The 14,634-nt window shown below is 38.3% G+C and overlaps 1 protein-coding gene across 8 annotated transcripts in view; it reads left to right on the plus strand.

Moving 5' to 3' along the window:
* The window catches only part of PTPRZ1 (protein tyrosine phosphatase receptor type Z1), a 138,833-nt gene that overhangs the window by 72,342 nt on the left and 51,857 nt on the right, over positions 1–14,634 (plus strand). For all 8 annotated transcript variants that reach the window (XM_084505616.1, XM_084505619.1, XM_084505617.1 and 5 more), the window contains exons 3-8: positions 3,962–4,141; positions 8,591–8,742; positions 10,114–10,209; positions 10,465–10,531; positions 13,338–13,495; positions 14,097–14,247. In XM_084505616.1, coding sequence (XP_084361742.1) covers positions 3,962–4,141; positions 8,591–8,742; positions 10,114–10,209; positions 10,465–10,531; positions 13,338–13,495; positions 14,097–14,247 — 804 coding nt within the window. The remainder of the gene's footprint in view (positions 1–3,961; positions 4,142–8,590; positions 8,743–10,113; positions 10,210–10,464; positions 10,532–13,337; positions 13,496–14,096; positions 14,248–14,634) is intronic.

Genomic DNA, 14,634 nt, shown 5'->3' on the forward strand with positions numbered 1-14,634 from the left:
TGCATGACATGGGTCATGGATCATCGCTACTGGTATTAAACATGAGATGTGCTGCAACAGTACATCTAATGTACTTCATTCGCCAATGGACATTCAGTCCATGAGGCTAGACAGAGATAGGCTGAGGTAAAAACCTTCTGCAAGACATGGTGTGGACATCCAGCCCTCAACCCCAACTGTTTGACTCTATAAATCCACTCACTTGCTAATGTAGACAAGCATTATCTGCTCCAACATTAGACATATATTTTACTGTTCAAATATAATTTGAACCATCACAACTGAGCCCCAGTTCCTTCTGAAATTCCTCATATTCCTACTTCAGAATGGATCCTGTCATTGATTACCTTTACATTTAGTTCCTCATCTTTTACATTTAATTCCATAGCTTTTGATCAATGCTACAACTTCTCAACAACTACTGAGTAAGTGTGGTTTTGCACTTGACAAATAAAATGTACACAGATCTCATTCCTCATTACTAGTCTCAGTATCATTTTTTCCTGTGAAAAAGCTCCCATATTGCCTGTGTTTCTGAGCGTGTAGGTCACATGTATTTCTGCAGCTCTGAGCAATAATAATAATAATATCTGCTGGACCAGAAAGAAGAAAACTGATTAAAAGTTGTCACACACCTATTCAGATTTTCCAGCAGGAGCATTAATTTGGGGCATACATTTTATTTGTCTTAGCTAGAAGATTTATCACTTGGCCTGTACAACCAGGAGATACTTTTCATTTATCCTTACATGATTTCAACTATCATTCAAACAAACAGAATAGATGTATTTTTATTTTTTGTCAACCAGAGGGTAGCAGAATCAGCATTTCCTTTTTGTTTTTTCATACATAGGGTACATAGATCAGCTTCTTACCATGTGTATTAGTGAGTGTATGGCAACACATACAAGTAATTACATGAAAATCACTGTTCTAAAGTGTTTTTTTGTTGTTGTTTTGCTTTGTTTTGTTTTGTTTTGTTTTGTTTTTTCGGGGGGGGGGGGGGAGAGGGGGCAAAGGATTCAGAGGTGCCCTAAGATTTCAGTAACAATAACTTCTTTCTGAAAAGAGAATCTTTGTATTATAATCTCTTGACTGAATTGTCATTGTGCCTACATATAAAAAGAAGCATAACATTTTCAAATATTTTTAGGAAGCTCATCTCACAGCTTTCAGGCCTTGCTAGGAAACAGGAACTAATGTTCTTCATCTCACCAAGCCTTTCAACTTCTCTCATTTCTTTCTGGCAATACTAATGAAAAGCTTCACTTCCAGAATGAAAGAAGAAACTTCCTCAGCTGAGCATCACTGTAGTGCCTATAGCTGGCATCCTACCTAACTCCAAGTGCCCTGGCTCAGGATACTGTGATGCATTACAGTGTTGGCACAACACTGTCTTCTGGGATGAGCTAAGATTACTAATGTTATCATTAGCTTCATGCTAGGGATTTGTTATATTATACACTGATGCTCAAATAACAACTACCAAGGCAAAGAATTTACGTTCTACATAGCAAAGCAGAAACATGAAATATGAAACTAGGAAACTTAGAAGGAAATTACAGTTTCTCTAATTTTAATGTATGTGTTTGAATTGAACTTGATAGTGGATAGAAGGAAATTTAAAGGGAAAATTCAAATCTGGGATACTTACATTCATCAGAAGAAATGTGAGAGAAAATATCCAAGTGGTGGGACATAGGATGATTTTCCGTCAATTCTAGTGTCAGTGAAGGAAGGAGCAGAATAAGGAAAATGCATGCTGAATACAGACATAAGATGATGTGCTGAAGGAGAGATTGCACATTAGCCAGGAGACCGTGTATGTCAGTGGAAAGAGTGAAAAGGTCTCTACCTGTTTCATTGGGGAAACAGCCTCACGAAGTCACGGGCAAGTAAAAGAGGCAGAGAGCAGAGCTGGCAGTGTGGCCTAACTCCAAGGGATAGCCGTGGGCAGCCAGCCAGGCCTAAAATGGCAGAGCCATTCAGAGAGCCAGGAAGACTCCAGTGGGTTTGCAACAGCTTGGAAGATCATGGAGTTGGATGAAAGCAGACCTAGAAACAAAGGCCTGTCTACAGGGATGCACAGGGCAAGCTGAGAATGGTTATTTCTCAAGGTTATGTCTGACCTTGTTTGGAGGCTTTTCTGTTTAAAAAGTTAATTATTTTAGTTTATGCTAATATTAAATTGTCTTTTTTGAGTTTAAAGGCATTTAATATTTTTTTAGAAAATTATAAATGACCTGAATATGCTCATCTCCAACTTCAGCTTTACTTGGACTCAGATTTTTTAAAGGAAGCTTTTGAGAGAGAAAACAAAATATTACTCATTCTTTTCATATTAAACGCACATTAAAAATCAAGATATTACATTTTTTGTCCAGGTGATAAACTACAGCTCACAGCTGATACTCAAAGGAGGCATTACTTGAGGAGGAGCCAGCAGCTGAGCAGTGTGCCCTTCTCAAAGGACCATTGCTCACTCTGTACAGGGCTGTAATCCCCACCTGCAGGAAATTCAGCTTCATAACACTATAACTAAAATTCTTTTTGGTTTGCTTGGCCATTGTGCCTAGCAGTTTCTTCTGTTCCTGTTTAAAAGAAGCAGATGGGTTTATGTGCCATCTGACCCCCAGTATTTCTGATGTGGCAAGGCGATATTGGTAACTCACCTGACTCAATACTTGTTGAATAATTTAGCTCAGGTTTGTTTCTAGGTAGCTAGTTATCCAGACGAGCATCTTGTATTACTGCCTATTGTCATGGTTACTGGCTGCATCTCTTCCCCCCTCACTGAGTTTTCTCTGTCCTTGCCTGGGGTACAATACAGCAAATCTTCCACTGACATACTTGGATGTACCACAGCAGCCTGTAAATGAGCACTGGCTCATTTCAGCATGTCTAATAGAATTTAAATGTGTGCATTGGATGCAATAATATTAGCTCTTAACTACTAGTAAGTGGGAAGCTAACTGAAGCAGTTATTTTTTCTTAGGTCTGCACAGTCAACCCTTGATTTTAATTAGCCCTTTCAAGTGTTATCAGAATTTCCTGTCAGGAAAAAAAAAATAAATTTGTATATATTTAAATGCATATATAGCTAAAATATTGTATAACTTATATTACTATATTATATAATCAAAAGATTATTGGAGCAGCTGCTAACCCCTCACACTGGGCTGTACAGTACTTCATCATTTGTTAAGGAACATAATCAAGTCTTTGGTGAAATTCAAGGACATGCTGTCTGTGTCCATGTTGTCTGTGTCTAAACTGTACCATGTTGTACCATGTCTCAAATGCCATGCCAGCCCCTGAGCCCTAAAGGAGGCACCCTGCTGAAGCACAGGACCTCCTGGCAGCTACACAGAGTGGTAGCTGGAGTCCCTCTGCATGGTCCACCACAGACAAAGCCAGGCCTTACTGCCAGGCTGTCTAGGCAGAGCATCACAAACCTTTTACCTTTTGCCAAGTAAAATCATTTTTCATTTTTCCTTCTGTGTAAAGATTACTTTAAAGATATTATGATTTCATTTATTTTAAAAGGTTTCGAATTCTTTGGGCAGGAGGAATGCTGGTGACATTCGTATGATGAAAGTTTTTTGGAAAGGAGGGTTTCACAGTAACTCCCAAATTCTTTTCAAATGCCAGTTTCTTTCATCTGAAAGCTTATTTCTTTCCTGTTTTATTTATTATTTCTATATGTCATGCTTGAGGTGTTTTTCTTGTTTCCTGCTTTCCCTGGAGATTCATATTCATTTGAGTATAATATCTAAAATCATTAAAATGTGACCTAATTCTTGAAGATACAACGCAAATGTAGTTGTGTTGAGTATTGCTACAGATGAAGGGAAGGTATTCTGACCACAGATTGCAAACTGTGTTTTAAATTTCCTACATTACAATATATGGATGCCAATTTAAGTTTTAAATGTTTTTACCACAATGTTTTGATTTCTAGGAACTTTGAACCAAAAGAACTGGGGAAAGAAATATTCAGCCTGCAATGGTGCCAAACAATCTCCTATCAATATAGATGAAGATCTCACACAAGTAAATGTGAATCTGAAGAAACTTAAATTCCATGGATGGGAAAAGGAAACTTCAGAAGATACTTTCATTCGCAACACGGGCAAAACAGGTAAAAAATAAAAATTAAAAAAAAAAAATCATTTTTGGAGTTTAAAGAGGTCAGCAAAGGAGGCCAGCCAAGGACTTTTAATGAAACTTTTTTTTGTTTTACTTTTCCTTAGCCTCTGCATTCTGAATTTATCCATCAAATATTATTAATAACAAAAGAGAGGTGATAACTATAACCAAGCATAACAGAGAAATCACTAAAACACAAATGGAAATTATGTGCACAGACAGATAGAGCCAATGCAATCACAGCATCACTATCATCCCATCATGAGCACTCCACTGAAGCTAAACAGTAATTTAGAGTTTTCTACAAAATAATGATAGTTATTACTACATGTCTAGAATCTTCAGTGAGTATACAGAATTATTATTTTTTTAAGTATGAATAAATCACCTACTCATCTGAAAGTACTTCATGGACCAGTTGTAGTTTCAAAAAACTCTGGGTGGGATTAATCACACTTAGACATATATATGTATACTTTTAATAATATATATGTATATTCACTTAAGATTCTAGACATGCAGTAATAACTATCTGCATAGTAGATAGCTGTAAAATAAGCTTATGGTGGCATTTACATTGTCAAATAATATTCTTGCAACCACTTTGCTCTATAAGTCCAGAATAGCAGTACCCAAAGCTGCTTCTTGGAAGCACTGTTTCTTGTTGCAGGCATAGGCATAAAGGAAGGTGTTTCTTAACAATTGTCTCTGAGCCTTAACTAGATCCTGTGAGATGCCTTGGCCAAACATTTTGTTTTGTTTTGTTTTGTTTTGTTTTGTTTTGTTTTGTTCATAGAAGCATAGAAAGGCTTAGGTTGGAAGGGACTTTAAAGATCATCTACTTCCAACTCCCCTGCCTTCCCACTGCCACCCAGTAGATCTGCTTGCTCAGGGCCTTATCCAACCTGCTCTTGAACACCTCCAGGTATGGGGCATCCACAGCTTCTCTGGGCAACCTGTTCCAGTCCCTCACCACCCTCTGAGTGAAGAATTTTCTCCTAACACCTAATCTAAATCTACCATCTTTTAGTTTAAAACCTAAACCCCTTGTCCTGTCACTATCTGCCCATGTAAAAAGTCAGTCTCCATCTTTCTTATAAGCCTCCTATAACTATTGAAAGGCCCCAATGACGTGTCCCTTGAGCCTTCTTTTCTCTAGGCTGAACAACCTCAACTCTCTAAACCTTTCTTCGTAGGAGAGGTGCTCCAGCCCTCTGATCATCTTTGTGGCCCTCCTTTGCTGTGAGCCATAGACCTGGATGCCTCGCAAGGACAGAGCAGAGGGGGACACTCATCTCCTTCAACCTCCTGGCCACTCCTCTGTTGATGCAGCCCAGGACGCAGTTGGCCTTCTGGTCTGCAAGCACACACTGCTCGTTCATGTCGAGCTTTTTGTCCACCAGAACCCCCAAGTCCTTCTCAGCAGGGCTGCTTTCAATGAGTTCTTCTCCCAGTCTGTGCTCATGTCTGGGATTGCCCTAACCCAAGTGCAGCACATTGTATTTAGACTTGTTAGAATCTGATTAGGTTCCCATGGGCCCACTTCTTTAGTTTGTCTAGGTTTCTATGGATGGTGTCCTTTCCTTCTGTTGTATCAACTCATAGAATCATATAATCATTAAGGTTGTAAAAGACCCCCAAGACCATCTGGTCCAACTGCACCACTCAGCTTGGTGTCATCTGAAAACTTGCTGAGGGTGCACTCAATCCCACTGTTCATGTCACTGATAGACATTAAACAACACATTAAACATCACCAGTCCCAAGACAGACCCCCGAGGGACACCACTCATCACTGGCCTCCACCTGGACACAGAGCCATTGACCACCACTGTCTGGTTATAGCCATCCAGACATTTTCATATGCACCAAATAGTCCACGCTTCAAATACATATCTTTCCAATTTATAGATCTGGATGACAACCCTTTACTCTTCCCAGGCAACATGTCCCTTCTTCTAAAACCTGCACATTTCCTTCTTACAACTCAATAGGTCCAACAAGTCCACAGGTCCTTGCTCAGCCACACTGATTTCCTGCCTTCCCTGATTGACATTGGGATGGAGAGTTCTTGCTCTCTAAGTGTCCTTAATGAGTTTCCAGCTCTGATCAGTTCCTATGTCTCTAAGGACAGTTTCATGGAGAATCTCATCCACTAATCCTTTAAACAGCTAAACTTCCAGGCTCTGACTTTGCTCTTTGTCAGACCCATATTCCTTGAGATTACAAACTCGACCAGGGTATGGTCACTGCAGCCCAGACTGTCTCCAGTCTTGACCTCTTTAATGAGTTCATCCACACTGGTGAGCAACAGGTCCAATAAAGATTATCCTCTGGTTGGTTTGTCTAATACCTGGACCAGGCAGTTATCCTCAGTGCACTCAAGGAGTCTTCTGGATTGCTTACAGCCTGCTGTGTAGCTTTCCAGCAGAAATGCAGATGGTTGAAATCCCCCATCAGGATGAGAGCCTGCAAGGAAGAAGCTTCTTACAACTGAAGCAAGAAGGCCTCAACAGGTTCCCTTTGATCAGGCAGCCTGTAGTAGACTGACCACAAGGCGTTCTTTATTGATTCAGTCCTTAATTTTTACCCCAAGCTCTCAACCTGCTCATGGCTGTTTCTCAGAGGCAGCTCTCCACAATCTATCCATTTCTTAACACTGAGGTAAATCTAACATTTCTTAACATGAACATTTCTTAACATTCCTTGTTGCAGACTCGTTTGACCCTACATGAAAGAGGAGAAATGGGTGGTAGTCTTCTGGCATTACCAGTCTTGGTAGCCTTTTTCTGATACTGTAAATGTGGGCCCATGAGAGGCAGCAAACCTCACTAGAGAGATTGTCCAGATGGCAAATGGGTGCTTCAGTGACTCTCAGCAAGGAATCACCAATTACTAACACCCTTCACTCCTTTTTGGTGGCACTCATTCTAATACAGGTAGTTGGTTGGTCCAACTTTGTGCAGTTGTCCTTTCCTGGGTCTTGACCATTGTTCACACACTCTCCTTTTTCCAGCCCCAGAGCATCATATCTGTTGCATAGGGGCACCTCAGTGACAAGGAGGAGGACTGTTCCTCCTACTCCAAGCACAGATGAGGGTCAGTCTTCCTGATCTTGTGAGTTAGTCATGTCTGTCAGTTCAGGGTTGGAAGCCAGCTTACCTAAACCTTGCCAGGACTTGAGGTCTGGCTGTCGCTCAGACCATGTCAGTGCACAATACCATGCATCAATCTTTCGCTCAGATTCCTGGATACTATACTGCCCAGTGAGCTCCTCTCACAACACAGCAATGTGCTCTAAAAGTTCATCCAGCTGGGCACCCTTGTGCTCACAACACCCACCTCTGTCTTCAGGCCCCAGGGGGCTTCCAGATTCTGGAGATCCCTGCAACTGAGGGTCTGGGCAGCTCTCCTGGCCCTCAGGAGGTCTATTTGGATGTTTTTGGTGTTATTGTTTCTGTTTACTTATGAATTATAATTTCTATTCTTGGCTGCATAATATTATACCTACGTACTGCTCAACAAATCACTTACTACCCTTTGCCCTAGTACCTGATATAAATAGTGATAGTGAAATAGATTTTTTAAAGTCCAATTCAGTTGATGTGAGTTCTTCCTCCTCTGTGGCGATTCAGATATTATAAAAAGAACTGCTAAACTCTGCAGTTAAAATTGTCTTCAAGGTCTTGAGGAGAAGGATGTAATAAAATGCAATGACATTAGTTCTGTTTTAGCAAGAGGTCAAAAAATTCACAGTCTCTGCAGGTGGAAACGCCAAATGTGTGGCTTTGGTCTATTCCATCCTGTTAATTCCCTCCAGCAGACAAATGTTTAGTCCCATCTGCAGTTTGTATGCAGCCCTGTCCAGCTGAGGACCTGTCATCACTTCCTCATGGTGAAGGCTGCCCCACAGGTAAGGGGTCTCCCAGACAGGACAGACCTCCTGGTAACTGGCTATACCTTTTTTTCTTTTTTTCATCTGTTGCCTTATGATTGGTATCTAGAATTATGATCATAATGAGTTGTTTCATTTTTTTCCTTTTTCTTAAAAATATTGATGCTTTCAGGAAGCTACATATTTTAGGATTTTCTTTTCTTGGAAGGTCAGGCTGGTAGCTAAGCCAGTGTTTCTGCGCTGCTTAGCCTGATTGTGTGGCAAGTTTTCTGACACAGACAAACAGTGCACTTCAATAGACTGTTTTATGAATTACAGCATGAAATGAAACATATTTCTCCAAGTTAATAATGAATTAACACACTTCTTACTTTGAATTTGAATAACCAGATTCCTGACAAGCTGCATATGAAATATAGGAAAAGAATCATATAATATTTAACTTTTAGCACCTACACTGAAATATGAGAGTCACAGATGCCTTGTCTGGCCTTTATATTGACACTTCTGTGTGTGCTTTTTTTTTTCCTCTATCTCTTTGTTCAGTGGAAATTAACCTGACAAATGATCATTATGTAAGTGGAGGTGGCTTAGACACTGTATTCAAAGCAAGCAAGATCACTTTTCACTGGGGAAAATGCAACGCGTCATCGGATGGATCAGAACATAGTTTGGAAGGACAAAAATTTCCCCTTGAGGTAAAGTACAGAATACATTTTGAGGATTTTTGATTCTGCAAAAAAGTAACATTGTTTACTAAACACCTTTGTTCATCACTTATTTAAAGTCTAGTTGTGAATTTAATCATCACTTCAATCCAAATTAGTAATATTTTAGTAATATTTAAATGATGAGAACAGCATGGTGAGGCATTAGTCCATTGAGGGTGTCTAAGCTGTGCATTTTGACACATCCTTTAAGATGATATTGGGAGCTGCTCCTACTAATCTGACAAAGTTTAAAACCTACAGGTTTGGCTTACCTTACTCCAAGTTGTGGTTTATTTAAGGTGGAAATGGATTTTTCAAAGCTGGGGATTTGTTGAGAGCCCATGAGAGCCAGAAGCTGCTTGTCTCATGGAGAAGTGTGGCTATCCTGCCACGTTGGAAGGGGAGTTGAGGCAGTATGCCAGGAGCCAGTACATGAGAGCTGGTCCTGTGTGGCCCCGGGCTGTTTTGACAGATCTTGTACTGGTGTGAGGATGGGGAGGAAGCAAGGAGCAGCTCTTCATTTGCTGAAAACATTCTGCAGACCATCTTTCAACCCCCATTGTTGTGATATGATCGCTTTCCAGCTAAAAAGGCACAGTTGTGGCAGGCAACCGAGCTGCTCCACACTTCAGACACTGGATTTCTGTGTCAGAGCAAAGCAGTAGGGCCAAGGTTGTCCTATTTTCCATGAAGAGCTGTGAGCCAGGAGCTTTCCTTGGGAAATGTTTTCTTTACCTCATAGCTATTTAAAAGTTCCCATTCACATCCCATCTGTCCCACCAAGAGATCTAAGAGAGGATCACCTCCATCATCACCTAAGAGAGGATCACTCTCCAGATCCAAGAGAGGATCCACCACAAGAAAAGCCACCATGAGCTCCTGCTGTCAGTGACATGGCAATGGAAGAGATTTCCCAACTGCACCTGAAGAGAGGAGGAAGAGATGTAAATCCAATGCCCATGACAGCAAATGCGGTCACAGAATACCTGGATTTTTTTTATTTTTTTTTACCACATTTCTCTACACTTACTGCAAGGCAGATGCAGACAAGACACCTTGACTTTTAGTTTGTGTTATAGGACTGATTTCAAGATTCATCTCACCTGAGTACTCTAGGTTAGACATCCATTATCAGCTAGTTATCTAGGCTTACTCTATTTTCCATGGAGAATATGCTCCTTGATATGCTCTACTCCTACAGACTTAGTGGTTTTCTGGTATAGATCTTTTTTAGATAAGTAACAGCTGATTAATTCTATTAATTAATTCTCTTGAACATTTTTTTTTTTTCACAAACTAGGCATATAAATAATTAATTTTATTTTGTATATAACATATTTTAATACATTTTGTTTGCAGATGCAAATCTACTGCTATGATGCAGATCAATTTACAAATTTCGAAGAGGCAATTAAAGGAAATGGAAAGCTAAGAGCTTTATCAATTTTGTTTGAGGTAAACAAAATACATCTTTGTGTCATTAAGCAAGCTTTGAAACAGCAGATGTTCAATCTGAATTTAACGGGTTCCAATGTGTGATCACTGAGTTAAAAATTTACATATGTTTTTCTAATTTATTTTCACAAAAAAAGCAAATGGGCAAATATGTTTGCACTCCTTTAGGTTGTGTATAATTTTGTTGGTAAACTGCAACCTTCAATTTTTTTTTCATGAAGTCTGTGCTGTAAAAATGCAATTTCTTTTTAACAGATTGGACTAGAAGATAATCCGGATTATATTCCAATCATTAATGGAGTAGATAGTGTTAGTCGTTTTGGTAAGTCTGCTGCCATGTTTTATTGAATACCGTTAGACTAAGTTCCATTTCAGCATAATTATGAAACTTTAAAGTCATTCAGGAACGCGGTTCTCAAGAGCTCAGACACATTTATTTTTTTTAAGAAATGACATAAATCATACATTTAGTTTAGTACAAGACATTATTTGTAAGACCATCAGTTACTGTAAATGAATAAATATAATTATCACAAAAAAATTGCAACTTTTAAAATGCTAGGTGAAAAGAAAGGTCTGATTTGTTCCACAAACTTTCTTAGGCATAGATTACTGGAGTATTATATGTGGTTGGAAGCCAAATAGTGCAGTTGTATCCATCCAAGATGTGTTTTACAAACATCAAATATTGTATGAACATTAGTATTCAGTAGACTCAGGGGGGTCAAATGCTTTTTTTTTCAGTAGCTGCTATGCAAATTTGAAATAATTTGATTATATTACATTTGTACTAGTATTATTTATACCAGCTGTTTGCTCTTCAGTGTTTTAGAATTTCTTACGGTTTTACACTAAACCACATGGACTTCAGGGCGGTGCATGAAGAGATATGTACTCTGTTTCTAATTCGGTTACATAGTGGCTTCACAGAAGAATAAACACAAATGACTACTGTCCTGAATAGGTTTATTTTCTTGCTCCATGAATGGCCACGACCCTAACAAAATAGTTAACATTGCCTCAGTTTTCCTACATGTAACGATACTTGAGCATTGCAAAGACCTTTAATATTGATGGTTTGGAAGTTGTTAAAGACTCTTAATGTCACTATTTTGAAAGCTTTCAAAAGCCTGACAGTAAAATTGAGATCGTTTTTCTCCAGAAAACAAACACTGTTCAATGAATATAAAAGGGAGTAACTCCTGTAAATTACAAAGACAGAGTAGGGGGACATCGAAAGCTGTTAGGATTCACTATCTTTGTGTGCCATCTTCTGTGAAACACAAAGGAGAATGAGTAATACATCAAGGCAGATACTGTCCTACAGCCTTGGATGGGAGCTGTAAATTATCGGCAGCAAGATTCAAGATACAGACACTACATGGCATTTCAACAATGAGCAGAACATGGTTTTCTTGAATAGAGTGCAAATGAGCTCTGAAAACTCAGGTCACAAGTAAATCAAGTTGTTCATCATGAAGAAAAATGAATAGCATACAATCTGTCCTTGTCTGCAATATATATGAACTGTCCTTGTCAGTCACATCTGTATTGTATGCATTTGGATCCCAGCTGCTGAGCTCTCAGGTTGTACAGAGGACTCCTATTCCTTCTGGACACACTCTGTTTCTTATAATCCTTTGTGGGTGTTTGATTTTAAAACCTAGATTCTCAATCACTTTGGCATTTTAAAATCCAAAGTTGAAAAATCTATAGAAGGATTCTTACTATAAATGAGAAGTTTCATGTCCCCAAGACTTTATCTAACATGGACTGGCCATTCATTTTTACTGAAGGAAAAATGCATCAACTAAACATTTATCAGATAACAATGATAGCCACTGTCTGAAGGTAGCTAATATGTTGACAAGAGGAATAGAAGGATGTGCTTTGCTTGGCAGTGCTAAATGTTTCCCTTTCGTTATATGTGGATTAGAGAGAGGGGAAGAGCTACCTTTTAAACCTTAACTCTGTGAAATAGTCCCTGTACAAAATAAAAAGCATCAATGATTTGTAATAAACTGTTGATATAACTTACTGTTCTTACCAAATTTGTAAGGAATTATGAAGACAAGGAAAGGTCAGAAATCCACCCAGGCTCTAGAAGTAGTATATCTGTAAAACTACAAGATAATGCACAATCTGGATATTCATTAAATATTCATGTTTATCAAAGACGAAGACATTTAAAATCAGTTGCTTTAGATTGAAATAAAATATATAAGGATCTGCAGTACTCCAAGGTGTGAAAAACAAGTACTATTTTGGATACACCGATCAGTAAAGCAGATCATTGATAATTATCACAAACTGAAAAATTCTGCCTTGAGGAAGGCAGTACCATTTCTGCCAATTTCTGTTGCTGGACCCTACTATCATAACAGCATGAACTTACCTTTCCCTGGATGAGCTGTCACCAATTCATCACTCATGCTCCCAGCTGACAAGGTAGCAGATAAAGTGGTGACCTGAAAGAGGTGATATTATTTTCACAGAACAATAAAAAGAAGGGTCATACTCTCCTGCGAGATATCTGTGCATCCTTTTCTTCATTATGTAAAGCTTTTATTGCCACCATTTTAAAATCTCCCAATACAACAAATTTCTGCCTCTGCAGACATAAGCAATACAACTCACAGATCTGTCACAGCAACAGTTCCACTGGCAGAGATTTTCTGTGGAAGTTAAGATCCTTTGAGAAACTCAACAACTTGACCAAAGTTGATACACCAAATAAAAAAATTAACATATTTTCTCTTTGAAATTTATGGGTGAGACAAAAATTTGGAATCTCAGACATTTACTAGGAATGTTAGATGAACAATTTTTTATGAACAAATATAACAGTTACTTTATTTATTACTGGAATAACCCATTAGAACTTCACCAAATAAACAATGTTGTTATGCAACAATATTTATCCAAGCTAAATAGGAAAGGTCCAGCAATTAGTTTGTTTGCTAGTCTCTGGAGATCAGATTTTGAATAATCTCAAAATTAGCTTGTTTCCATAATGATAACTCTTTTCAAGAGTGTGATTTCTATTTGTTCATTGCTTCTGCAGTATTTTAATTATCTGACTTTTAAAAATGTTTTGGCTTCTTTTTTTTTTTTTTTTTTTCTTTCAGGAAAACAGGCTGCCTTAGAACCATTTATTTTGCTGAACCTTTTGCCAAATACAACAGACAAATATTACACTTATAATGGGTCTCTATCAACTCCTCCCTGCTCAGAAACAGTTGAATGGATTGTGTTCAAAGATACAATTAGTATTTCTGAGAACCAGGTAATTTATGTAACGTATTAAAATTAAACAATTTTACATGATAACAGAGAAAAGCAGTTGGCATGTATGTGGTAAAAGCTCATGTCATTCATTACCAGCCCAACAACCTGGCATTTCTTTTCTCTAATTGTAATTCTTTTTCATACAGCAGTCAAGTTAAAAAATTATTTAAGTGTGTTATCTTTTCCTTTTCTCTCTCTCTCTTTCTCTCTCTCTTTTTTTTTTTTTTTTTTTTTTTTTTTTTTTTTTTTTTTTTTTTAAGTCCAGGACTTAATTCTGTGTCATTATTCACCTTATAAGGGAGTAAAAACACACTTCCTATCCCTGCAGACTGTCTGGACTTCTGGTCCAGAGAAAACAAAATGCTCCTTCAGTATTTCCCTGGCCAACTAGTAGGCAGAGCATGTCCAAAAGCAGAATGATTGAGAAGTTCAAGTAGAGTAAATGGGTAGATATACTGCTGGTACAGACCAGCAAAATTTCATTGTCATCTGAGAGAGCTCATCAGGGAGAGTTTGCCCAGTGCCTTTTTCTCAGGGCTTTTGCCTGTTAGAAGAATGTGTTTAATTTGTTATAACTTTATTTTTGTCACCTCTTCTAGTTAGCTGTATTCTGTGAAGTTCTTACAATGCAGCAGTCTGGCTATGTTATGCTGATGGACTACCTGCAAAACAACTTTCGAGAGCAGCAATATAAGTTCTTTGGGCAAGTGTTTTCCTCGTACACTGGACAAGAAGAAATTCATGAAGCAGGTATTTACTGAATAGTCATTCCTCTCTTCACAGGTTGAAAGACAATTTTCAGTAAAAGATTCACTGAGTATGAAAATACTCATTTTAAATTGTGTAGAAAGTAGTACACTATTATTATTCAGAAATGTATCACTTCAGAGAAAAAAAACTATCAATCATAAAACATGTCAGATTAAATGGAGTGTAAAATTAAATGCTTGTCTCAACCAAACATTCAGTGAAGATCACATCAGTTCAAGCTTCCTTGCACTGCCCTTTTAACGCATTTCAGACCTAAACAAAGCTGCCTTTTCAGGGATTTCAAGAGGATTTTGTTTTACAAACCCATTTGATTCTTAGTTGTGTAATGTGGATGCTTTTTCAACAGAAGTTGGATTGAAGTCACCA

The sequence above is a fragment of the Aythya ferina genome (assembly GCF_964211825.1).
Source record: "Aythya ferina genome assembly, chromosome: 1".
In the NCBI taxonomy this organism is placed as follows: Eukaryota; Metazoa; Chordata; class Aves; order Anseriformes; family Anatidae; genus Aythya; species Aythya ferina.